The sequence below is a fragment of the Melospiza melodia genome, chromosome 3, assembly GCF_035770615.1.
Source record: "Melospiza melodia melodia isolate bMelMel2 chromosome 3, bMelMel2.pri, whole genome shotgun sequence".
NCBI lineage: Eukaryota > Metazoa > Chordata > Aves > Passeriformes > Passerellidae > Melospiza > Melospiza melodia.
Genome location: NC_086196.1, coordinates 130,804,882 through 130,831,694, shown reverse-complemented (window position 1 = coordinate 130,831,694; position 26,813 = coordinate 130,804,882). Strand labels below are relative to the sequence as shown.

General features: G+C 38.2%; 1 protein-coding gene across 3 annotated transcripts in view; it reads left to right on the top strand.

Annotated features, from left to right (window-relative positions):
• The first annotated feature begins 279 nt into the window (after nucleotides 1-279).
• The window catches only part of ASCC3 (activating signal cointegrator 1 complex subunit 3), a 253,580-nt gene continuing 227,046 nt past the window's right edge, over nucleotides 280-26,813 (top strand). Inside the window, exons 1-4 of one of the 3 annotated variants that reach the window (XM_063153070.1) lie at nucleotides 280-380; nucleotides 14,790-14,933; nucleotides 15,620-15,770; nucleotides 18,662-19,245. In XM_063153070.1, coding sequence (XP_063009140.1) covers nucleotides 14,844-14,933; nucleotides 15,620-15,770; nucleotides 18,662-19,245 — 825 coding nt within the window. In that variant the 5' untranslated portion in view covers nucleotides 280-380; nucleotides 14,790-14,843. Of the gene's footprint in view, nucleotides 381-731; nucleotides 774-14,789; nucleotides 14,934-15,619; nucleotides 15,771-18,661; nucleotides 19,246-26,813 lie in introns of those variants that run through there. The other 2 variants (XM_063153072.1, XM_063153073.1) reach the window with 2 other exon arrangements.

Genomic DNA, 26,813 nt, shown 5'->3' with positions numbered 1-26,813 from the left:
CCCCAGGCACTGACACAGGAGCACAAAGTCTTATGGGGAGAGGCTGAGAGATCTGGGGCTGTTGAGCCTGGAGAAAAAGAGGCTTAGGAGGAATCTTACTGCTCTCTACGACTGCCTGAAAGGAGAGGGTAGCCAGGTGGCGATCAGCTTCTTCTCCCATGCAACCAGCCACAGGACAAGAGGACGGTCTTAAGCTGTGCCGGGGAGGTTTAGTTTGGACAATAGGAAAAAATTCTACGCAGACACAGTGATTAGACACTGGAATGGGCTGCTCAGGGAAGCGAAGAGGCACCGACCATGGAGGTGCAAGACTGGACGCGTCACGTGGCGGCATGGTTTAGGTTGCACGGTGGTTGGTGTTCGGTCATACGTTGAACTCGGTACAGATTGCGTCTTTATACGCGTAATTCATTCTGTGATTCTGTGAAATACTGCTGGGCGCTGCCCCCACGGCGTATTCCACGCCGGGCATAACCGGGGCGGGCGGCCGGGCTCAGCAGCGGCGGCACCTCGGCGGGACGCGTTTGTCTGCACCGAGAACGCGGCGGAGGCGCGGCCTGCAGCCGACGTAGGCCTGAGCGCGGCGCCGGCTCGGCGGAGCGCGGAGACCCGGGCAGGCGCCAGCGGAGGCCGGGGGCACCGGGACAGCCCCGCCGGGGGCACCGGGGGAGCCCCGGGGGCCGCGCCGAACACGGGCCCCGCCCGCTCGCCGTACGGCAGTGTCGCGCCGCGCCGGCTCTTGGCGGCAGCGGAACCGGCGGGCCGTAAGGCAGGTGCGCGGCGGGCGGGGGTCGGGCGGGCGCGGCGTGGGGGCCGCGGGGAGGCCCCGGGCGGGCGCTGCTCTGCGCCAACGCCGGTGCGGAGCCGCGGTCCAGCACCCCGGTGGGGAGTGGGACCGCCGGGACCGGCCTGCCCAGGCGCGGAGGGGCGTCCCGCCGCCGCTGCGCAGGTCTCTGCCCGCAGCCCTCGGGGCAGGGGCGTCGCTGCGCTGCTGGCGGGGCGCGGGGCTCGGGGCAGCCGGGCCCCGGGGTTCGGGATAGTCGGGCCGCTGGCCGGTGCCACGCGTTGCCTCCGGCGGGCAGGGCAGGCAGCGTGCCCGGGGCTGGCAGCAGCGGGGCCGGGGCTGGCGCAGCGCTCGGCGTGCCCCAGCCCCGGCGCGCACCGCGGCCGGTGATGGCAGGCCGCTCCTGAAGGCCCTGGTGCCGGGGGCTCCCCCCTGCATGCCGGGCTTTGCTTCTCGGAACGGCTTTGCTGGTGGGAGTGGTCAAGTAGGAAACGCGCCGCTCTCGAATGTGCTTTCAGTACTTATTAGTGGTATTAATAAATGTAGAGAGCCAGAAGTGAAGAATGAAAAAAGCATGTGGTCACGTAGAGTGTTTTTTCCTTTTGGGTATTGCTTCATTTTGATTGGTAGTGGTAAACTGACTTCTTTGCTTATAAAACACTTGAGAGTCTTGTAGCGACCTAAGGCTTCCTCTTCAGGTGCTTCAGGAGTGTGTATCGTATTGGAAGTTAAATAATGATTTTGCTTAAAAACTTCTATGAGTAGTAGTTTTGTTGTTGTTCTTAAAATACTAACATTGGTGTAGACTCTAAGTCTTATGGCTTTTTGAACAATTGACTGTAAGGTAGTTCTGTTGAAGTGAAACCAGTAAATGTAATTTCTGCAGAGAAGAAATCTAATAGTCACGCTTAGTTACTTTCCAGAAGATAGACTTGATTTGAGTCTAGCCAATGACTAGAAAAAAATATTGGAAGTTTCAGACAGTGCAGCAAGAGTTATGTATGTTCACATGGTAGGTTGCAAAGCTAAGTTTTTAGGAGGAAGAAAACCAAGCCAGCTGTCAGGTTAGATGCAAACTGTCCTTCATCTAAAAATGGCATTGATGATAACAGTGAGGTGGTGTGTCTGATTAAACACATGCTGCTTTTCAGCAGGTGCTGTAGTAAAATGTTTTCCTTTGGATCTGACTTGCTTCTGGCCAGAGGAGAGTAAACTTGCATCGTCTTAGAATTATATGTGTAGATTTTGGAAGAACTCTCGTCACATTTGTGTGGGAGTACAGACCAACTCCCAGCTGGGGACTTTATGCACTGTATAAAGGCCTGTATATACTATTGTATGTGTAGTTTACATGTTAGACCTCAGTTTTCTCTAAAAGCTAGCTTGGCCTTTGGAAGAGGTTAGGTCACGACTTCCACTGAATCAGAGAGAAGGCAAGAAATTGTCAAACAACAGTGTTTTAAACTGACAGTTCTGTGTTTACAGAACTTGCTTTGAAGCTAAACCTGAAGCTCCTGGAGCAGGTCTGGTGGAAGGTTATGAAGATGATTAAAGGACTGACACGTCTCTCTTATGAAGAGTGGCTGGGAGAGTTGGGCCTGTTCAGCGTCAAGAAGAGACAAGTGAGAGGAGACCTCATAAATGTGTATAACTGTCTGAAGAGAGAGTGTCAAGAGGATGGATCAAGGCTCTTCTTGGTGGTGCCAAACACTAGGACAAGAGACAGTGGGGAGATGTTCATGCACAGGAAGTTCTGCTGGTACATAAGGAAGAACTTCATTGTATAGATGACTGACCACTGGAACAAGTTGCCCTGAGAGGTTGTGGAGTCTCCTGCACTGGACGTACTCAAGAACTGTCTGCACTGTGCCTTGTGCTTTAGGATGGACCTGCTTGAGCAGAGAGGTTGAACCAGATGATCCACCATGGTCCCTTTCAGCCTTACCCATTCTGTGATTATGTGATCAAGACTATTGTAATTTGACTTCTAAAGTAGTTGCAGTCCCTTGCTTCTCAGTATAATTTTCAGTTTTCTATTGTGTAGTGTTAATTCTGTTTTCAGGAAGAACATTTATAGTTGAAAAATATTTTTTTACAGAGTTAATAGATCATCCTTCTCCAAAGGCTGGTGTATATTTCTGCAGGTCCTGGTTTTGTCTGAAAAAGTTATCCTTTATAAATACTAAACTGAGCTCAGGCTGATCCATGTTATTCTTGCATGTTTCATTCCTCTTCTGTTACAGGAGCTAGTTACAAATAGTTACAGGAGCTGCTAATGGGGTGTGGAGGTGGTTGGGGGAAGGGAAGACACATGTTGTCTTTCTCTGGTTAGTTATAAAGTGAAGTTTATTTGGAAGCTGTTAGAGGTGGGATTAATACCAGCTCCTATGGGTGTTTTGAGTGCTGAACAGGTTTCTTTTCTCCCTCCTACAAAATTTCCCCATAGAAAATTGAAGTCCTCATTACTCTAAATAACAGCTTACTGTTTTCCTGGTAAATTGTTTGTAGTAACAATTGTTGAAGTTAGTGTTGAGCACTTTCTAGCCTACACATTTTCTTATACTGAATTATGCTTTAATGTTTGAAGAGAGAACTGAGACCAAAATCTACTCTGTAGTTCAGATAAACTTATCTAGTCAAAAGCAATTTAGCAAATGATCTGTAATGTGTAGCTGGATGTTAGAAATATAACAGCTGATGTCTGAACTAAAAAGAGAAGGAAACAAGGGTAAGACCCAGAAACAGACTGAGAGACATTAGACTCCTAAATCCCAAATTGTAATCCTCAGAATCTCTGTTATTTCACCCTGTAGCTTTGTTTCCAAAGATGTTTGTCTAGTGTCTCTCTCCTGTAGCAGCCAGTGGGAGGTGCTTAGGTGATCTACTGAAAAAAAAGGGAAGACGAATCCAATTAAGCCTTCACTTTCATATTATGATTTAAGTGACTGATTACCACTTTCTAAGCTATTGAGTTCAGAGGCTGCCAAGGTATTTGATGTCCCTTGATTCATCTAGACATACCTGAACTTTTAGTCTTTTTGGCATCTTGTGGCAATGAATTCCCAAATTCAATTCTGTTCTTTGTAGGAAAGGCATTGTACTTGGGATTATTTTCACCTTAAACCATTAAGTTTTGTCATGTACCTCTGTATTCTTACATTATAAGCAGTAGTCAGTCATTGTGTATTTAGCCCTTCTGGCTTTTTAAATACCTCATCACATCACAGAAAGGAGCAATTTTGTGTTTATTGCAAGCACAACCCATAAGAAAATGCACAGTCAGGGCATTCTTTATGCTCATCTCTCTCTGAGGAACCTGATTGCCTCTGTTTGAGCAATGCCAATGTGAGCACATTCCTAACTGGGTTTAGGAGTTAACTTTTGTCACAGTAGAAGTGCTTGAGATTTGTGGGTTAAACAGTGTTGATAGCACTGCAATGTTTTGGCTGCTCCTGGCCTGCACAACATCAAAGCTTTCTCCCACCCTCCCTGCCCAGCAAGTAGGCAAGGGGGTGGGCAAGAGGCTGTGTAGGGACACAGCTGGGACAGTAGACCCAGACTGGCCAGTGGGATGTGCTGTACTGTGTATTGTCATGCTCAGAAATAAAAACACAGGTAGAGGAAGAAGAAAGGGTGCGTTTTTTGCTTTCAGGATGTCTGGTTTTTGGAGATTAGTAAACTGGAGCTTGTAGCATTGGTCACCCTGTGGGATGTGGTGAGCATTTCTTTCCTTCACTTGGGGGTTATTTTTCTTTTTCTTCATCTGTTAAACTGTATCTCAACCCTGTAAGTTTTTTTTTCCCTTTCTTCTTCCTATTTTCTCCCCTGCCCCACTGTGGGGGGTGAACAAGCAGCAGCATGGCTGCTGGCCAGGGTCAAGCCACCCCAACACTGCACAAACACATAAAAATGTGATTGAAGGAAACAATAGGAACAGCGGCATCCTATGGTTCTGTGGTAATCACGCTCACTGAATTAACCAGTGTTGTGAAAGATCCCTCTTCTGGGTGTTTCTTGAGCTTATTCCAGATACAGATATTCCTCTTGAAGTTGTACATGACTGTGTGTAGTTCAAGGAAAATTCATGAGACTGGACTGAAGCCAAGAAAGAGTTAGGCTTCAATGTGGACTGTTTGAGTATTGCAGAAAGGGCAGTAGGTGTTCTCAGTCTTCTATTCACTACATAAACTTGTGGGCTAGAGTTTGGTGGCCAACCTGTTGCTGAGTGCAGCTTTGAGATGCAAAATAAAACTTGTTCTTTTTCTGTGTCATTAAATCTAGTGTGTGGTGGAGAAAAATAACTTTAAAAGGAAGGTGCAGAATGTTTTACCTAGTTGATATTTTAGGGATTGAAGAGTTGCTGTCTCTCCCCTTTCATTGTATGTGGAATTTATGGGTATAAATTATATTCTTCCTTCGACTTTACTGTTCTAAAGCATGAGCTTACTCTGAGCCATCTGTTACTCTTTTTTGTCCAAAGGCATGTTGGATAAAACATAGACTGAATCTGATATTACAGGCCTGCATCTTAAACATAAAGAGGTCTTACAGCAAGAATAGATGATTGTGGAATGATAGGTTGGTGATTGAAGCATTTGTCAGGTGAATTGTGGAGCAAATTTCAGTTTTCCAGTTGTAAACTTGCTTCTGAGATGTTGTCAGATTAAGTAGATGACTTTGTACGGTTGTGACATCCTTGTCTGCATTCAAATACTCTGTAAACCATACAGCCATTTAAACAATTGCTCCTTTCTTTGAAACTGGTGAGGACTGCTGAACTGTGTCACTTAGGGAATTTCTGTTTGGAAACTGGATTCTGATGAATTTGTTCAAGAAATAGGAAGCCATTCATCTTAGCTGCTGCTCTGAGGGGGAGCAAGTGTGCAAAAAATGAGTAGACATGGCACTTCATGATACATTTTAGTGAGCATGGTAGTATTTGGTCAAAGGTTGGACTTAATGATCCTGGAAGTATTTCCAACCTTAATGATTCCATTATTCTAATGTGTCCTCTCCTTGAAGGATTCAGGAAGAGTAAAGAGGATCTCTGAAAATTGTCTCTTCTGTTTCTTATAATAAATTTATTACTTGTGGTGAGTTGACCCCAGCCAGTAGCCAAATGCCCCCCTCACCTCTCACTAACTCATTCCCTTTGGCTGTGAAATGGGCAGAAAATATCAGATGTCCAACAGTTGCTTGGGAAGACAAACCCCATGAGTGTGGATGTGTGTCTTCATTCCCCACACCCCTTGCTTCTCCTTTCCCAGAGCTTTTACTGCTGAGTGTGACATCATATGGTACACATCTATGTTGCTTCCAAAACATGATATAAATAAAATCCTTGGTTATATAATTTTCATTTTAGGGTAGCATTTTTGTTTCTGAGGTTTCTTTAAAAGTTGATTCTGTAAGTCTGAGCAGGCATCCTATGTGCCATGCTAAATACTCATAATAATTATTCAAAGGCTTTTAACTGTTCAATGGGAGATTTTTGTATAATATGTACGTATGTATCAGCTTACAGTACCATTTTCTAAAATATTTTAAGAAATTTTACATACATTCTGGCAGAATATGACTATTACTCGAGAAATGCAGCCATTTAAAAAATGTACAGCTGGAAAAACCCTGTTTTAACCTCCTCAAATCACTAGAGACATAATGGGGCCATTTTCCTTTTTATTATATTTGCCAGGAATAATATTATGCCTCAATTGATGTTCCCCTCATTTTCTTATGTGATAAGCAGACATGTTTGCAAGCTCTGGAAAGATGGTTTGGGATTTCCTCACTGTAGGAAATTGTGCAGGTGTTCTTCTCAAAATATCCTCTTGCATATATATGACCAGCATTATAGACAGCCCAGGAAGGATCGGCAGCATTTGTTAGTTTTAATTCTAATTTGCACTTTTAACATTGCAGCTGCCTTTTTTTAAGTTCTAATTCTCAACTGCAGTAATGATGAATTATCAATTAGAAAGCTGTTACTTGCTAGTCATCAAATAGCTGGTGTGTTGTTTGAAGTGCCTGTGTGGCATGTGAGCTCTGAAGAGAAGACAAGGGATCCTGCCTTTAATAAAATTACTCTATGTGACTATGTATCTATCCAGTAGTTGAGTCTTGCTTAAATGTATTTTTAATTAACTTACTTTTTTTCTTTGTAGAAGAGTCTCTGCCTTGAAGTAGACGTTTTCAGGCTGTAGGGGTATACTTATAATGCAGGACAGACCTTGAATTAATTTTTTGGCATAAATTTTAGGCTGAAATTTTGACTTTTTTCACCCCTGTATCCTACCAATGTTAAGTAATATTTAAGCTAAATCGAGTGGACAGTGGTCTGGCTTGGGACAACTCATTGTGTGTCTGTTACAGCCTTGGGTTTCTTTACAATTCTCTTTGTGGAGGAGGGGGTGGTATTGCCTCCAGGCAGCAGGAGGAAGTTCTGAAGGGAAAGGCATCCCCAAAAGGCTGCTGTGATTTGGACTGAAAAGCTTGTTTTGGTAGGTTGATTTTTGGGACTCTCTGTGCATCTCCACTGCATGAGGTCAGTGAGCTGCCTTATGAATGTGCCTCTGTCTGCTTTTCTGATAGGAAATACCAACTTGTAACTTTTTAGCCACTGAGCTGGACTGAGCCTTTAGTGTGACAAGGATCCAGTAGGGATAAAAGGACTGCTAGACCATGAGTGGTTCATTTGTATGGACATACCTTTGGAAAAGTTGCTATATATGCCGACAGAGGCTTTTAGGAGCAGTGTTAGAAAGATTGAGGGGCAGTGTAGTGTATTCAGAATGAAAACACTTTTTAGAGGAATTATGGAGAAAATGCACAGCTTTTGGGTCCCTGTGTATTATTGGAAAGATATAAACTAGAGAGTTTTCTGCAAACTCCATCATGGCTTTCTGACTCCTTCCCACCTCAAAAATTATGACAGATATCAAATAACATACTGAATTATAGAAAAAAAGCATAAAGGACATCTTATAGAAAAGCTTGCAAACATTATATAAAAATTAAATGAATGCAAAAAATCCAAATATGACAAAATGTAGTAAACACTTAAAATTGCACAATACACTTGCATTATTTTAATTAAATTGATGCATTTGTGTGGACATTGACATCTGGTTCTTATTTTATGTAATGAGTCATTTTCTACGTATTCCTGTATTATTTACTGCAACCACTGGTAAAAAGTCTGACTCAAAAGCTGCTGGAAATAGGATGACTTTATAGTTTGGGAAACAGTTTGTTTAGTGATAGGCGGAGTTGTCCAGAATCTGTGTTTCTTTTGAAGGCTATTTTCATCATTTTAGTGCATGACAATTAAATTAATTTTCTTGTCTATTACTAGAAGGGCTGTAGAATCTGCAGCTTCTTTCTTAACTGGTCTAAAACTCAGCATTTTTCAGTTCTGAAAAATAATTCTGTAGTTTAGGTACTTGCAGGTTTTCTGTTTCAGATTGCCAATATTACCATTATTATTACCAGTTGTATTGATAAAATTGCTTAACACGAAAAAAAATTTATTATTTTCTCTAAATGAGAAATCCTGCTTCAGTGCTTTCATAGAATAATTGTTCTGTAAGATTAAACGTGAATCTTGGCATAAGTTGCACTGTGCTTACACAGCTACTGTGCGTTGTCTGCAAGATGCAAAGACCTTATTAGCCATAATTAATTACTAAAGAAATCCTCAAGAAGGAATCTCAATGTTTTGCAAGATAATTAATTCAGAACTGACATCCTCCTGTCTTTGCAGGTAGTATGAACATTGCTAATGACTTTGCTGTAAAGAAAGCGTATGACTTAGTGGTTAATAAGAAGTAAGACAGGAATCCTACTCATACCACCTCTCTTTTTTGATTTGACTACTAATGTACAGGCAGGGTCTTAAGAATTAGTGTACCTGGCTTAGTCTTTTATTATATTGCACTTGAGATCCTTTGTAAATGCTGAAATATGTTATGTTTTTCTCAAAAGAGGTGTTAAGTGTTTCCTTCAGAATCATTTGGGAGAATGCTCCAGATACAAAATGATCCAATACCCAACTTGAGGCTTATTGAAACCCTATTTTGAAGGAAATCAGGTTAATTATGAAGGATAATATGGTGTTGAGTGGCTAATAAGCATCCAGTTATTTAGAACTTGGGGATAATTCAGTATTTGAGGCATTTGTTTAGTTGTCTGTAAATATGGTAAGTGATTTGAGTGCTTGAACACATCTCTGTGAGACTTAAAAACCTTGTAATGGTGAGTAGTTCACTCTGGGGGCTTTATCCTTGTATGCACTTGCTGTTCACTGCAGGAGCATGTTACAGAGACTTTTTTTTACTACCATCTGAGCAACTTCTCCAGCACACTCTTAGCCCAGCAGCCCAGCAGTTCTGCAGTTATGTGTTATACATGTATTGTTTTAGCACTTATATTTGCTGAAGTGCATCCCACAGCCATCCTCAGTGAGATGCAATGTGTGTTACCTAGCTGTCATTAGCTGAAAACTTCTATTTTTCTTCCTCCCTTTCCTTCCTTCCACCTACATCCCTATTTACTTCCCATACATCTCTTCCTTTAGTAACAAGCCTTTCTAGAACAGAGTAAGATGAAGCCCCTGAGGTTGTTTTCAACCTCTGTTGATGGCATGGTGTGTAACAGAGGCACAGAGTGCCCCCTATTAAACTTAAAGCAAAACTAAACAAGTAACATCTCCACCGTCCCCATCTTGTATTTGTGGCTTATGCCTAGTGTTTAAATGAATATTCATGTTACGTATGTTGAAGTTGGAAATTTGCTTATAGTACATCTACACATGTAAGGCAAGTCTGGAAGTTTCTGTAGCTTGGGATACAGTTTATCTCTCGATGCAGGGAAGTTAAAAGTTAAGGCCATGAGGTTTAGAACTACAGACATTTTTTGGTTTCACAACTGAATTACATTTTATGTTCTTGGAAAAGGAAGATGAGTTATTCTGAAGAAAGGGTTGTTTTAATTTCTTTTTCTTTTTTAACAACAGCAATCCTCAGTAGCTATCTCAAAGTACATGTAAAATGAACACATTATTGAGCCAAGCCACATGTTTGGCATCATCCCAGAGCAGTATCAGGCATAATCACAGGAAATGGTTCTCCAGCTGATGCAAGCAGATACAGTGTTAGGCAGCTGGCGATCGCATGTGCATGGTTAAGATTATGAAAAAATGTGGAAAGGGTTAATACTGTATTGAATGAATGACTTGTAATTTCATTATTTGATTTTCTAGGGTTTTTGTTTGTTTAGTGACTTCTGTAATTAAGATGTTGAAATTGTCTTTTATGTGAACAGTGGCACACAGAGGCACTGTTGTGCCTTCTTGTTATGCTGAGACACTTGTCTGAATTTTGGTATTCGCTGAGGAGAATATTGTGTGTCAGGAAGCCACTGTTTCTTCCTGAGTACATATTCCTTAATCTTGCCATCACCCTTTTAAAGATTGACCCAGTCTAGTCTGGAGATCAGTAATATTTGACCCAGACAACTTGAGAGAATTCCAGGGTGATGTCTGGGCCTTTTGTAGAAAGTGAGACGTCTGAAAGCGTACAGTTGGTACTGCATTGGCCAGCACTGTTTGTAAAGGTGCAAAATACAAAGTCTGAAAATACTGTTGTTTTAGTGTCATGCTATTTCTGATTAATGTCCCAGACATTCTTAAACCACTATTATCCCTGGCTAACAACTTTGTTGTTAGGTGTATTTGTACTGTTGACATCAAACATGCTTGGATAAGAAATTTTATTGAATCTAATAAAAATGTTCTCAGAGATCCAAAATAGCTTTTTTATCTAATGATTTAATTTTTTTTCTTTATGTGTTTTCTTTAAAACATTTTTCCTTTGGTGTATATGATTTAGAAAGGATATATACGGAGTAGAATGTGTTGTTTGGTTTTTTAAAATATTGAGTCTTATTTGTAAATAAAATATCAAGTTTACCTTTGTGTTAAGGAAGTTGTTGAAGTTAATTGTAACTATTCTAAAATGTGTTCGTATCAGTAAAGTTTAATGTTTGGGGATTTATTTTTAGTCTTCTTACACAATAGCGTAAAGTAAAATATTGTATGTATTGATAAATGGTCTCACAGTTTGAATTATATATTTAAAATATATGAAAAAAGCTGCAGTGTCCCTTTAGCTTTTGTATGGCCTTGTGGGTGGGATATCTTTTGCCCTTTCAGTTTACTTTTCATTTGAAATGTTTCCACTTTTTCAAATGAAAGAGGAAATGTTGTTTGAAATACTTTGTGGTCAATAGCAACCTGCTATTCACTGCCACTGCCTAAAAGCCTCTTTTTCTTTATAATGTTCTTTGATTAGATTAGTTACTAGTAATAACTTCTTTAGGTTTTATAAATTGCAGGTTTACATAGACAGCAAGAAACTTATTAATAGCTGGAAGAATTATAGGTAATACAGGCAAAATCTGGGAACATGGCTTAGTATTCCTTAAATACTTTAAACAGAATCACTGCTGTGAAGTCTTAAAGGACAAATAAAAAGTGAAATATTATAGACTACTGAAACTGGTACTTTAGGATCTTGTAGCTGTGGATTTTACCTGTGATTTTTAGCTGTGTTGATGCTATGTTATTCCATCCTTTGTAAGGAAGGAAAGATTTCTGTTCAGCTTGAACATTGACGTGCCTGATCTGAGCATTCACCTTCTCTTAGCCCTACTGGGCAGCTGGCTTGATCTGTTAGAGGGCATAGGAATTCAGTAAATTTCAAAAGGAGCTGTCTTTTACAGTAATCTCTTTAATATTTCAGCAAAGAAGAAAAGAAATGGTTCTGTTATTTGCTTGTATTAGAAACATAGGAAGGCCAGTACTTGGACAAAAACCTAAGTAGCTGGTGAAAATATGAAATGGAAAACTTCTCTAGAATTGTTGTTACCTTTGTGGTATTGTTAGAAATTTTTTTCATGTTTCACTTTAATGAGTAAAAACCTGCTGAGATTATGATTCATGTTTACTTTCAAACAATAAACTTTGAATTGTTGTTTACCTGAACTCTGAGTATAATCTGTCTTTATGTTTTATTTTCTTCTATACAAAGTTTCAGTGTTAAAATCACACTTGTTTCTAAAAGAAGCAAAATAGACTTTAAAAGTTACCTTCTCTCATCTTCACAAAGCTTTAGAAGGGTGGATATTGCTCTTTCTAATTTACAAACAGGCTTGGTGGAATTTGAGTGTTTTTTAAAAGAGGCAGGAAATCTGAGATAGTTCTAGGAATAATAAGCAGAATGTACCCAAAATGTCCTTACTTGATTGGGGGTGGAGGAGGAGAAGAAATCTTTTTACCATGTAAAGTCACACTGATATGAGGGTTAAATTCCCATTCCATTTGTCCTACAGAAATGATTTAAGATGGTACCTTTCTCACACCTTTCTTTAGGGAGAATGGCCAGAAGGATGGCAAAAATTCATCTTCTGTATGTGGTCTGTGGAAAAGAGGATTTAATTGCCACTGCCTTTTAGGTCCTTGTTTCAAAACTAGCAGATTTTAGCAGGATCATTTGGTAGTTCAGTTGTTTCGCATCCACCTCTGAGCAAACAGATACATTTCTTGCAAACCAGAAGGAATGAGTTACCCTTTTGATGGCTGTGCAATGATGAGGAGTAGCTGATCCACTCTAAAGGCAGTGTGATGCGAGCAGGTATCTACATAAGGAAGCTTTATGTGAAGGCAGGTAGCATATTTTTTAAAAAACAAATATAAATTTACAGTACATCTTATAGGGCCACATGATTTTTGATTTATTGTTCAGAGCTGGCTCTGATATGTTGCAGAATAATAGCTAAAGTTTCTAAGTTTTAACAGCGGAGTAATTAATTGCACTTGTCCCCTGCATTCTGTTTACTAGCTGGTTTTGGTTTTTGTTGATGCCCTGCTGAGAGTGGGTGTGTACCAGAAGCAAAGGGGGGTGTGATATTTGACTACAAATGGGATGCAGAAGTTCTGCAAAACCAGCCTCCTCAGACACCTGCAAGTTCTGAAAGCACACAGGCAAGTGTGGGGCAGCATTTACTAGTACAAGATCAGAGTTGCAGGGATGGATTTGGCTCTTTGGCCACGCCTGTGGTCAGGACAATGTGCCCTTTCTTGTTCTCTGGTGTTTCAGGTTTTCTATTTCAGGAGCTGCTAATAAAGAAATTGAATAAAAGAGAAAGAAATATCCATTTAAAATTCAGTTTCCTGATAAATGAGCCTGCTGGAGATGTGTTGAAATTTATAAGTGTGTGTGAAAAGTGAACTTTTTATAAGTATGTTCTAACTTTCATAAATTGATGTGCATGGTATTTCAGAAAGGACAATTAAAGTAATATTAGAGTTATGTTGTTGCATTTTTTTATATATAAAGGCACATAATGCTACAGAAAAGGGTATTTAAATGTAGGTATAAAATAAATAGGTAGAATAGACCCAATAGCTCTAATAGCTAATGGCAGTTCTGTCATTAGAACAGTGTGAGAGTGATGTACCCTCAAAGTCTGGACACATTACTTCCCTTCTAATAATGGTTGCTAAAATGTTTAGAGACCATTTCACTAGGAGCTATGCTGGTATGAGTTACATGTCATATATTCACTGAATATATCAAAAGAGCTGCAGTGATGTTTTTCTCTCTCTGCTTCTAGGCTTGAATACATGCTCTCATTGCCCTTCACAGTTAAAGATTTTGTATTTCCAAATTTTGTAGCTTTATTGTTATAACATTTGTCTCCAAAATATCAGCTGTTGTAAAATCATTCTCAAAAAGCATCTTAAGGCAAGGTGGGAAAACAAGCAGACCTGACAAGTCAGTGACATTTCTCTGTTTGTGACTGGAATGCTGCATCTGGATTTCTTTTGCGCTGTATTGCAAAGCTGATAGCTAAAATACAAATGCAGTCATTAAATAAGGAAAAGTGTTAAGGATAATTGGATGAAAGCAGAAAGTTCTGTGCCGTATGACTGGGGGGGAAGTAATTCTATTAACTCTGTTATGAGTTCTTTAAATTCTGGATGGACGTTGATCTACAGGCATGCTAAGAATGATGCAGATCATTAGGTTTGTAATGGTATCATTAATTGTTTCAAAAATAATCTAAATCTGTATCTTATCTACTACCATCAGGAACTGTAGCTGTGTGTTAGGGTTCATTAAACAATTCAGCTGTGGGCACCTTTTGAAATTAAATAACTTTGAGAATAATTTCAGTAAAAGGCTTGGAAGAAGTACAGTTTCAGATGGAGAACAGCTGTGTTTTGGTGCATAGATATGAGCCTGTTCCACAGAAGAAATAAAACTGCATGGAAATTAGCTGTAGTTCTGAAGAGAGGCCTGCTCTAAGTGTGTGTGCACTCCCAGTTGTGAGATGAAAACATCCCAAGGCATAGTGTGTTCAGTTTTCTGGTAGCCTTTTTTATTCCCTTTATTTCTTATAATAGTTCAATGCTATGCCTTTGACAGTCTTTATTTCCTGTCATAATTTTCTTTCCCTGTGTTGCTGGTTAAAAATGGCTAAGCACTTGTCGAGAAAGATGCCTCTCTCTGCATCAGTGCCAGAGGCTGTTAATGACCTGAGAGCTCCCAGCATGGGCTGGCTCAGAGGAAATCTTCCCGTAGGTTGTAATCACTTACTGCTATTGGGAGCTAAAGTTCAGTTACATAGATTTCACTGTAATACTCAGTGTTAGGGGTGCTAAAGAAATAATTGCCACTTTGCCTCATTGCTGGTAACTTTTATTTAGGGAGGAAAGAAAAGAACTACCTGCTGAGTGACCTCTGCATGTTCCCATATCTTGCCTCTGCTCTGTGCCTTTCACCTCCTTTTGTTTAATTTTGATTATCATTATTTTAAAAGATCTTTTTTTAACTGGCTTAATTGAAGTTCCAGCCAAGTGCTGCTAGCTCGAAAAGGTCTTTCAAGTTTATGATGCAAGTTTGTATTTATAACATTAATAAAGCCATGTTTTGTTCTCATCTAGGTGCTTGAACTGGGATTTGATTTCTCATCCTATGGATCACTGAATGAGTAACAGATGGCCTTGCCTCGTCTGACAGGCGCTTTACGCTCCTTTTCAAATGTCACTAAACATGAGGATTACAGTGAAGAATTAGCTGACTTAACGGTAAAGCTTTTTTTCTTTCACAAAGCATAGCTATAGTAAGAATCATTTGTTTTCTTCATTTACATTGATATTTTATAAGAGTAGGTGAGCAAGCAGGGCAGAGTGTGTAAAATTTCCTGTACATTCCTTCATAGCGTCCTCACTCAAAGTCAAATTTGCTGTAGATTTGTGATTTGTATTTAGCCCTTACAATCATATGGCAAAGCTTGCTTGGTTGTGTTAATTTGTCTTTCAAGAAGTTGGACAGGGCTGCTTTTAGCTCTGAGCTTACATAGAGCTGGGAAGCCAAACATTTCCCTTCTAATATTAAGTTCACTGAATTTAGGTACTTCTTTTTCTTCCTGAGAAATAATGCATTAAAGCAATAGATGCCTTGTGGGAACCTGTGAAATGACTTTGGAATCTTGAGAACTGTAGGTCTCTTGAAGTTGCAAGAGTTTGGCTTTATAGAGGATTTTTCTCTGGAAAGAGTAAATTAGTGAGAGTGTTTGCTTTTGTGTATCTTTCTTTCATACAGTTAGGAAAGAGTCTAAAGATCAGGCAACAGGAAAAGTGCTTCCAGTCAGTACTATACACTGACTGAATGCAATTGGAAGGAATTGATTTTATCTGATGTTTAATTTTAAAGCAACCCTCATGTATTAATTTGAAATAAATTTAAAAACCCAAATATTTTGCATTTTCAGACTAAAAGATCAAAACTACATGCCCAGTTGCTGAAGTCCGATCTTACTTGGAAGAAGATAGTAAAGTTTGTTGATGACAATTTGGACAAAAAAGAATACCAAACTGTAAATGGTGATTTAAAAACTATCTTACAAGCTGCAAAACAAATAGGTATGTTTCTGTTCTCTAGTAGTCTAATCATACATTGTTTTGTGTGGGGGTGGGAGCAGGTTCAAGTTGCTTCCTGCCTGCATACTTTACTGGTACAGTTTTGGTTCTACCTCGATGCCAGTTTTGCCCTATAATAACTTTGAAACTCCATTTAATCTGATACACATATACACAATTTGGCCTTCTGTTTTATTTTAAGATTCCATTGTTATATGGATATTCTTACTTGTTTGATAGTATTGTTTTGTAGAGTGTGGTATGGTTTGTGATTGACAGTTATTAAGCAAAACCAACTGTTTCTTTTGGAATAGCAGTACTCTAAGAAAAGAACAATCCTGATGTTGTCTGCTTTAATTCTACATAATTGGTATAATGAAAAATTGGACTGCTGTGCAGGCAGATAAAAATGAAAGAAATATTTTCTCCTTGAAGTGTTTGGTGTTGAGGAGAGAAATAAAAATATATTGCACTCATCTGGAATTAAACTTCTAATACTGAAATACACTATGACAAAGAAAGTGTGAAAACTTAGTTTTGATTGGAAATTTAGTTTTTGGTTGACAGACTAAAGCTAATGCAGCTTTTGCTTTTAGCAAAATTTAACTTCATCAGCTCATAAACTGAGTGTGTGGCTCAAGCTCTTGCAGTCACATATTCAAGGATCTTTCCTTTCAATCTTTTTCAATCCTTTCAATCAATATTTTCTCCTTTTCTGATTGTTTTTTCAAATATCTTTAATAGAAACATTAGTAAAAAGACAGAGAGAATGAATGAAAATAAATATATTTGCCTGGTTTTGGTACTATAGACCAGAGATTTTTATTACAAATATTATATACAAATGTTAACCTGCCCCTCTTGTACTTCTATTTCTTGACCATTTATTTGGAAATACCTAGTAAATTGAGAAAGAAAACAATGTCTAAACACAGGCTTTCAGAAAAGGCTAGGCAAGTTATTCATGTTCAACATGTGGTGGTAGTCAATTGTGCTATACAGTTGCAGAAGATGCCTATTAAAGCTATTAATGGTTGTAAATGAGTATTGCTTTTTTCAGTCATCAGAAGTACATTTTTGAGTATTTCTCAAATTACTGGCAGTTTTAAACTCTGGTTAGTACCTTTAGTAGACTTTTAACCTCTTTGGGCTGCAATTCAAGCATGTGGCTGCTGTCTTTCTGAGACGGGCCCTGGGGGAGGGCCACTCTCTGCCCTAACTCAGGTGCCTCTCCTTCAGTGCACAGATTTCAGCTGGCACTTGCAACACACAAGGCTTGAGGGGAAGTCATGCAAGATGGGGATTGAGTTTGTAACAGCTGTCAGTCCAGAATTAGTAGAAGTATCTATTATCCATCTTTATTGATAAGAGATATTGATTGAGAAAGCTGTTTTAAATATCCGCTGTGTCACAAGTGGTACTGGACTAAAATGCTGGCTGGCAAACAAAACAAAATACCAAAAAGAGTAGCTTCTAGTAGTGCATCTCTTTGCCATCTTGTCTGGTTTATTTTGTTGAGATGGAAGGAGTAGTATTTTCTCAAGAGATGCTTTCACAAATAGGAGATGTCGATAATAAAGGAGAAATACCACATAGTAAACCTAAGAGATTTTTCTCAAATGCTTCAATTTCTCTTTCAGTTTAGTAATCTTTACTTCTGTTCTGAGACAATTGCCTCTAAATAATAACATGCATTTTTATGTTAGGAATGTATGAGTGAGCTTCATGCAGACAAACTGCAAGTTTTTAGGTGTAGGGGTGTTTTTTGTGCTTCCTCTATAGCTAATGCTAAAAGGGAGGGGCTGAACCACCTTTTTCCTCTGAGACCTGTTTACGTATCTATGGTATATGTGTGTGTCTATGTCATGTATCTTCCATATGTAGGTATCTAATTATCTTGTAAATATCACCTCCAGTCCTCTCCTGGAACTTCTCAGATTTTCAAAGTGCACCACAGGAAGATTCAAGCTAAATAGTGAATTTGTAGCCACCTTAATTTATTTATATATTGAATTTCTAGCTACTTAGCCTTGTTCCATCTGCTTATGCTAGAATTTTTTGCTCTTTCCTGTTAGACTGTGGGGAAGAAACCCCTTGCTTTTTCTGGTGTTAAACCTAATCTAAGTTGAATCAATCACAAGTAAAAAAAAATTTGTAAGTTGTCCTCATTTAAAATGAACAAAAGCCCCAGTATGCTGGCTGATTTTGTTTAGGTTAGGCTTGGTGACTTTAAAAATGTTGTAGTAGTTACATATTGGTTCATCACATGGAGTTTTCCTTATGTTTTCCTCGACTACCTTTGTGAATATTTGTGTGAGAAGTAAATTAATATTTTTGTCTAATAATATATTGTTTATTTGCATAACATGGTATTTTGTCGATGGAAATCCAAATTCTTACATCTATTTGCTTTAAATTTTTTGAGCAGTTTTTCTAACTTAGCACATACTCAGAAATAATTCTACTGAGAATTACCACAAGGATTCAGTAATCCCCAGCTGAGTTCTTTATATTTATTCTGTTATGAATATTCAGATTAGGCAGTGAATAAATAGTGAGACAAAGTGGAAATTTGTTAACATTAAATAGCTTATAAATATACAATTGTGAGTTTAAGACCTCTAGCATGTTTTTTTCTCCAGCTCAGAAAGATAAGAAAGCATTGGTAATTCTTACTATAAATTTTTAGTATGTAGAAGGATAATGAAGACAGATGCTTTATTACCATATACCGTTTGTAATTCAGTACCTTGCAACAATTCTTACGTGTTGTGATCTTCTTTTGATATCTCTGCTGATGAGACTTGTGGCAAGAATTTGAATACAGTTATGTTACAGGTAATGAAACACTCTTAGTATTAAGTGTATTCAGTTGCATTTGTTTTTGTTAACAGTTGGAGCTGAAAATGGACAAGAGGCGATTGAAAGTGGAGCTGTTTTTCTTTTTAAGACATTTCATGGGAAAGAATGTGTTGGCCATGATGAGACAAAGGTGATCAAGCAGATGTTTGGGCCATTTCCATCATCGTCTGCTACTGCAGCCTGTAGTGCCACGTCTCGGATTGCTTCTCACTTCCCTGAAGAACAGCTTAGAGCCCTCATACAGTTGGCTGAAGAGCAAAATGGTGATAACAGAGTGCTGTTTGGTAAAAATATAGTGTTTTCATTTGACATGCATGATTTGGATCACTCTGAAGAGCTGCCTGTGAATGGTGAGACTGACGTGCAGAAAAGTATAAGCTTAGACTATAACAAGTTTTTGAATAACCAGCTGAATCACTTACAGAACTATTGTGATGAGAAATCTAATATCAAATCTTTGGAAAAAATAGATGATTCTTTTTTATGGTGTGAAGTTGGAAAGTACCTGAAGGAGTCTCAAGGAGGTAACCCTGGAGGGCCAACAACAGAAGACCTCTGCTGCACTTTGTATGAGATCCTTGCTTCTACCAAAAGTGCCGATGAACTTCAAAATGAGGTACACTAGCACAATAACTGTACTGCTTATATTTGAATGCCACAGAAATAGACAATAATTTCATATTAGTTTATGCCAATATATTTTTTCCAACTGTTGTCCATGCTTTTTTAAAAAAATCTGTCTTGAGAAAAATCTCATGGCAGTGTCATAATTTACTAGGGAGAAGGATCTAGTATCAATTTTATATGAGTAATCTCTTTCCCCCACAAAAGACAGGATATTTTTTGTGGCCATTTGCTCAGAGTCTCCATTCATTCTTTTTAAGCAGAACCCAGTTTAAGCTGCCTATAAAAGTGTGAGGAAATTGCAAGGACAAGCTGAACTTTTTTGGACAGGTTTCATCTCAAGTTTCAGAGCCTCCCTGTTGCTGGAAGGCTGAGCAGGTGGTGCTACTTTAAAATTTTGTCATATGACATCTGTTCCTTTTGATGAGGAAAGGAGGTGGCTGGGTTTGTTACAAGAAGGACAGAGAAAATGTGAAGGAGAGGGAGCAGTTGATGGGGTTGAAAGATAAGCATAGCAATAGAAGGGGGGAAAATTTTGATTAAAGCTGGGAGAAGATGTTTTCCGAGTGTGTGCGCAAGAGATGATTGGATTAATCTAGGGAAGAATTCCTGCAATTTGGTAATTTTTTTTCTCTCTGAACTTTTCTGTTATGTTTACTTTATTTTTCCTAACTTGCCTTGCTTTCCTTCCCTGAAAACATCCAGTACTTAAATTCTCAAACTGAATTTTCAGAAAGACTCTAAATTTGCTACCAAGATGCAACTGATAGTAGGAATAGACAATCCCATGAAAGACAAGATAGTGAAAGTTTTCAGGAATTTTGCCATTGCAAATTTTTATTTTTCTTAATAAAAACAGTAGGAATTAGATAAGAGAACGTGTGTACTTCATTTTAGGTTTAGATAACTATGTATGGATATCTAATCAGTGGACCATATTTTGGCTGTCCTTTGAGCTTTCTGGACATGTATGTTTTGTTACAGATCCCAAATATAAATGGAAGTTGATCTAATTTCTTCTGCATTGAAGTATATTTGAAAAATAATACCTTAATACGTGTCTGCAAACAGTTTCATACTTTGGATGGTAATATTGAGTGAAGACGTGAAAATGGAAGGCTGAACAGGTCTTGGATAGGAAGATTGGATAAAAAACTTGCATGTCAAATGAAACACGAGAAAAGTATATTTGGGAAAGGAACCTGTAGTTTATTAATTTTACAGTGATAAAGATTTCCAATATCATTATTGGGTATGCAGAAATAATTCCATGCTTCTGCATAATGCCTACTTAATGCCTAAGTTTAATTTGTAAAATGTTAAAGGAAAAGCTCTAAACCTTCGGCTTGAAGCAAGAAGAAAAATTTTTTTTTTTTGCAAATTTATGATCATAATGGATTGCTAAATCATTTGGCAGAAAGTTCAAGCTATCAGTTCTTATGTAGGTCACCAATAAAGACTTCCTTTCCATTAGTTACTGGAACAAAGAATTCTTGGCAAAATATCTGATTTGATGGCTTTACAGAAGTTTTAATTTGATAATATGAAAAAATTGTTTGCCAGTGAACTGAAAACTAACTTAGCAAGAATAGTTTCTTCAGTTTGCAACATTAGAGAGGAAAAGAATTTCTTCTCTGAAGTGTCTGAAAACTGCATTTTATTTAGGGTTTTTTAAAACTCCAAGTAATAAAAGAAAGATCTCTCATTATTTTGGCCCCTTTGTTGCCTTTCCTTGCAACACTGGTATTTTATTGTTCATTACACAATGTGGGGATCAAGGAAGGAGTACAACAAACTTGAACCTGATCACCTTTTGTTAAATGCTAGCTGGCATTTGAATTGTGCTCTCTGTAGGCATAGTCATGACTTGAAAATGTCTTCTGGGCTTTGGATTTTACTATCACTTAGGGATTTTTTTTTCCTTATTACAGTTATTTTGTTAGTGCCATCATTAAGAGCAGATGGTGCTTTTAGACCTGAAGATAACCCATTTCTAGAGCTATGTCAGAGACTTGCCTTGTGAGATGGCATAACAAGTTGATTGATCATGAATTCTGAACATCTGACATTTCTTGGTGGAATGAATACACGCTAAACTGTCTGTGAGCTATAAAATATGTTTTTTCTTAATAAATAAAATACCCTAAAAACAAAAACAAAACAAAACAAAAAGCCACCAAAAACCAAAACAAAAAAACAACAAAAAACCCCCAAAACAAAAAATTAACCTATTGATATGAAAGGATAAGTCTTCATAAATAAAAATCAACATCTATAAACCACATTTTTATGTCTGTTTGCTATTAAACAAGAAAATAACATGATTGTGGTGATTCTATTGGCAAGTGGACTTCTGTAAGACAATTTCATTTGATCCCTAAACAAATGTTATTGAGGTGCCAGATCACATTAAGAATATGAGCAGTTTAGATAATTTATGAGGTGGCATTCTGGTTTGTTTTATTTTTTTTTTTGTAGTGTATGTGTAAGCACACATATACACTAGTTAGGTTTTTATCTACTTAATGAGCTCTACAAGGAATTGAAATTAGTTGCTTTCTCCAGCAGTGTATAGTTGATGTTTAAAATGGTTGGTGAGGTAGAAGAAATACTTTATTTTTTGTTTTCACTGTTTGAGAACATTCCACTCTTCCTTTGGGACAGTTTGTTTATCTGGCATATCACTGGTGACTCTTAATTACAGGCAAATTGATTCTTATAATTGGAGTGATATGGGAGTTATAACTTATTTTCTAAGTGTTTGGGACATGTGCTTTTCATTGGGGACATAAAGTCTAGTAGAGCTAAATGACAGCTACACTCTTTTCACAGTGTCTCAGGTTCTGTTGATGAGCATATGTATTTTGTTGATGGTAATGATGCGGTAACAACATCGTTATTTAAAAAGAAGAAGAAAAAGCCAATAACCAGCTACAGAGTTGGGCCAATAACTGTTGTGAGTTTTTATTTTTATATTGGATTAAAACTTAGTATTCAGTGCATTCCTGAATTTCTGAGAGCCCTCAGTTTCCAGTATATGATAAATGAAGACTGGAGCCATCTGAGAGCATTTTAGCAGCTTTGCCACCTGGTACCTCTCAGAGTAACTAGAAAAAAGTTGGAAGAGTTTATTCTCTCTGATTAGACCATGCTATTCTTAGAGGACATGGGTCTTTCATTTGTGAACCCTTGCCTAGTTTATCTGCAAAATTTTTCAGAATTTTGTTTTGGAAATAATTGTCTTTATTTTTACAGTAAGGCAGAGGTACATTATCTCTTAATCATAACAAAACAAGGAGATATTTCCTGTAAAGATAAAATAACTAGGAAAAAAACGAGATGTAATCGGAATTGTGTTAAGATCTTATTAATACAGCATCTATTATGAAAAACTGTGCATTTTATTCTTCTTGGGACAAGGCAAGAACTTTGCCCAAATAAAATTAAGAATATTAATGTCACTTAGAAAATTAGATTAAGTGATGTTTCCCAGACAAAATCACTTTAAATGCTGTATAAATGGCCAGAAGAACACTAGGCTAAGATATGAAACAGCAGAACTGTTTCAAGAAAACTACATTGTAAGCAGTAGTTTGAGTATTATGTAATAGTAGTTATATTTACTTATCTCTATATATAATGCATTTAATTGCCCACTTAAAAGGCCAGGCACAAGGCTTCTTTCATCTGCTTTATGGTTGTGGCTGTTTCCAGCTCTCTGCATTAAAAGGTTAGCATGTACACATACTATGGCATCCAGGGCTTCTGTCAGTAAATACAATCCACCTGCATTGCAAATTGTCATGGTGTGAAGAAAACAGTTTTTTTGTTTCATTCCTAAAAATAATTCAGTATTCATCACTCCTAGCAAAAATGTGAGATAAGTTTTCTTCCTTGTTGTCATAAGCACCCACCTGCGAACAGCCAGGTAGTAAAAACTACAGTAAGAGGCCAGAAGGTAATAATGTGGAGTTTGAAGGTTCTCAATCCTTCCTTCAAGGCTGAAAAACATTAATTTTGAATCAAAATAGATCTGAAATCAGGAAAGTATGAGTAGTGTAATATAGGTTTTATATGACGAATAAAAAGAGGTCATGAGTTGGGCAGCACATCTTCCTGTATGTATTCCTTGTTAGTTCAGTCCAGTAATGTGCTCTTCCTTGGAGCTAAAAGGTTATTGCTTTATTACTGGAATTAAGTTCTTTTCATACTTATTTCAGAATGGAATTTAATAGATTGTTTTTGTTGTTTCATTAAGTAGGAATTTTTTTTCAGTATGGTGTTTGTGTGCCTCTGAATGCTTGATGTAGCAGCAGATTTTTGGGCAGTTTTCCCCAGTCTCTTCTAAGCGAACCCCTGTTGTCTCTCAGGCTTCTGCATGTAAGTTTTCTTTAGCTGCCTTTGTCACTGGTAGCAAGATAATGATTTTTTTTTCTCCACGTGAGTTCATCTACATTGCTTCTGTTGCTTCACGTTAATCCCACCACAAATGTCTGCCAACATGCTTTGTTGGTTGAACCTGTAGATGCTCATGGGATCAAGAACAAGGGGAGCTTAACTAATTTGTCAATTCAATGAACTGACAGGAAGCTCCTCTGAGTCTGCCACCAGCCTTTTTGCAAAAGTACTGGAGAGTAAAGGAAAGCAAAGTCTGTTTAAACTTTCACAGACTCTAGCGGGCATCTTTTCTCTCACTGATACAGTATCTTCCCCTGAGGAAGACTCATTAACAAAAGAATGTGGGAAAATTCATCCCAACTTCTCCCCTGAAGACTACTCCAGAGTCTTGTTGCCTGCCTGTTTAAAAAGAACCCTTGTTTTTTGCTTTTTGACTTTATTGAGGGCTGGTTTTATGATCACTTTTCCTGTGCTGTATACAATTGTCCCTTTTTTTTCTTAAAGCAGTTTTAAAAATAAGCACCAAAAAGCTGTGCTTATAGCTTCCTTTCCAGGTGTTCCTATGCCTTGTAAACACTTCCTTTCCTTTCATTTAGCCTTCAGGCAGTTATTTGCCAACTTTTTAATTCTTCTATCAACACTCATCTTCACAAGTTTAACAAATCCTCATGTGGAAAATTGCAATGTTTTAAATGAAGTCGAGATGTGAGACAACTGCTATTTATTAATTTTCTATAATTCATCATTCTATTCATGATGTATCATGAGTATGCCTGTGAAAAACGCCAATCACTTGTTTTAAAAATTTTTAAAAGTTTAATAGTAATAAAATAGTTATTAAAATAGTAACACAATTAGAGTAATAACAATTTGGACAAATTGAATTAAGACAATATGAGACAATAAAAACAAAGAGTTACGGAGGTCTGGGTACCTTTTTCTGGGCAGCACAAGCCCAAAAAAGGACACCCATTAACAAAGGATTAACCCTTAAAACAACAGCCTGTTGCATATTCATACACTTCACACATGATGCATAAATTCCATTCAAACACAGGATTCTGTCTGGTCAGTGTCAACTTCTTCCTTCTAATCCTAACAGCGCCTCCAAGCCGGGAAGAAGTTTGTTTCTTCTGATAAGAAGGCAATAAATTCCCTTTTTCTGAAAGATCTAGGTGTCCTGTGGCTGCTATCTCCCTGCAAGCCCTTTCTGTTAAACAAAGCATCCCACATAGCATCATTTCTATTTTAACAATTTTTATAACCTAAAACTATATTTAACACCGTACTTAAGAAAATTAATACAGTATTATTTTCTAACACAACACATATAATATTCATTTTAATATTTGTGAAAAGCCAATCATAAAATACATGCATTTTTCACAATGCCCATGCTATGTTTATGCCATTTGCCAGTTAGCTGGATGTCTTTTTGATTCTTTCCCAAATACCTTTAACTTATCTCCAATCATATTTTCTTTTGAAGTGTGTTACTGCCCTTGTAGATGTGTGATCCCTGGCCTACAATTTCATGTCAGTTTATGAAGATTTATGAAAGATTACATTGCACTCAAGTTGTTTTAACAGTAAACTCTGAATTTCATATTTCATTCCTAGCTTCGGTGCAATCATTTTTATATACACACTCTTATCTTTAACCACTTTATCCTTATATCTAAAATAATATTTTAACTGTAGAAAAAAAATTGAATTTTAATTTTAAAATTGAACTGAATTAAAGTATTGTTAGTAACTTTGAAGAGTCAAAATTTTCCTTTCAAAAGGGAAATCTGTACTATATGAAGGGACCTAGAAAGTGAAGTCAGCTGGTCCATGGAACTCAAAATGGAAAACATGCCTGGAAACCTGCAAAGGAAAATACACTAAAATTATTTCCTGATGTGTGGACATGAGCCAATAAACAGAATCATAGAACGCTGCTTGTAAGGAACCTCATGGATCATTTAGTCCAACCATTCATGGCAGAGGTGTGATCTAGGCAGGATGGCTCTGCAGCCTGCCCACCTAAATCTTAAAAGTGCCCAATGCTGGGGAATCCACCACATCTCTGGAAAGAATATTCCAGTGACTGATTTTTCTTATGGTGAAAAGTCTACCTCTTTTGTTGAATAAAAATCTTTCCATCACTAACTTGTACCTGTTTCCCTGTCCTTTCCATGGGGATCCTTCTAAAGAGGATTCTTGCATCTTCTGTGCAAGGCACCCTTTACGTGCTGGAACACAGTGATGAGGTCTCCCCTCAGCTTGCATTCTCAAGGCTGTACAATCCAGTTCTCCCAGCCTTTCCTCACATGGCAGGCTTCCCAGTCCTTGGATCATATTTGTGGCTTTTCCCCTGACTGTCTCTAGCCTGCCCACTTCTTTTAATATGGAAGGGACCAAATCTGAGCACTGCATTGGTGTGGCCTGCCAAGTCCCAAGCAGAGTGGGAAATTGACTTCATTTTCTGTGCTGGTAATGCCCTGGTGATGCCACCCATCATCCTGTTGGCTTCTTTGCCACAGCAGCAACGTTCACTCACTGAGCTTGTTGTTTACCAGGATCCCCAGCTCCACTTGTACAGGTTTGCCCCCCAGATGCATTGACCCCAGCCTGTGCTGCACTCCTGGGCTATACTTGTCCTTGTTGATCCTAGTAAGATTCATGGATTTCAATGTGCTTTCTTGATACTTGAAAGCTAAGTTGCATTTCTTAAACTGTATATCCTTCAGCCTGCAGCAATGATGCTTTGTTTTTAAAAATTCTTCCTGTCTAAACCCAAAAGTAATGGACAGATTTGGCAATAGGAGTAGCAGCCTTCCACTGCAGCTTGCAAATCATAGGGCACATCAGTCACAGTAAACTGGGACTGGTCTGTGTTGTTAGTTCTGATCAGAATGGTACCTAAAGAGCCTGACAATGGATTATATTGTTATGGCCCTTCAGGTACAGTTGACCTTTTTTTTTCCAGAAAGCTTTTTATCTTTTAATATTGAGCATGGTACTCTAGAAACTGATAAGTTGTTAAAGATAGTAAGAGCCCTTAAATTTTTCTGCATAATGTTCACTGTTATGTTTGCTGGATATTTTGCAGGGAAAACTCTACTTGGTGTTTCACAGTGCTTGCAAGGAAAATTGTGTGTGGTAAAGCTGGGTAAA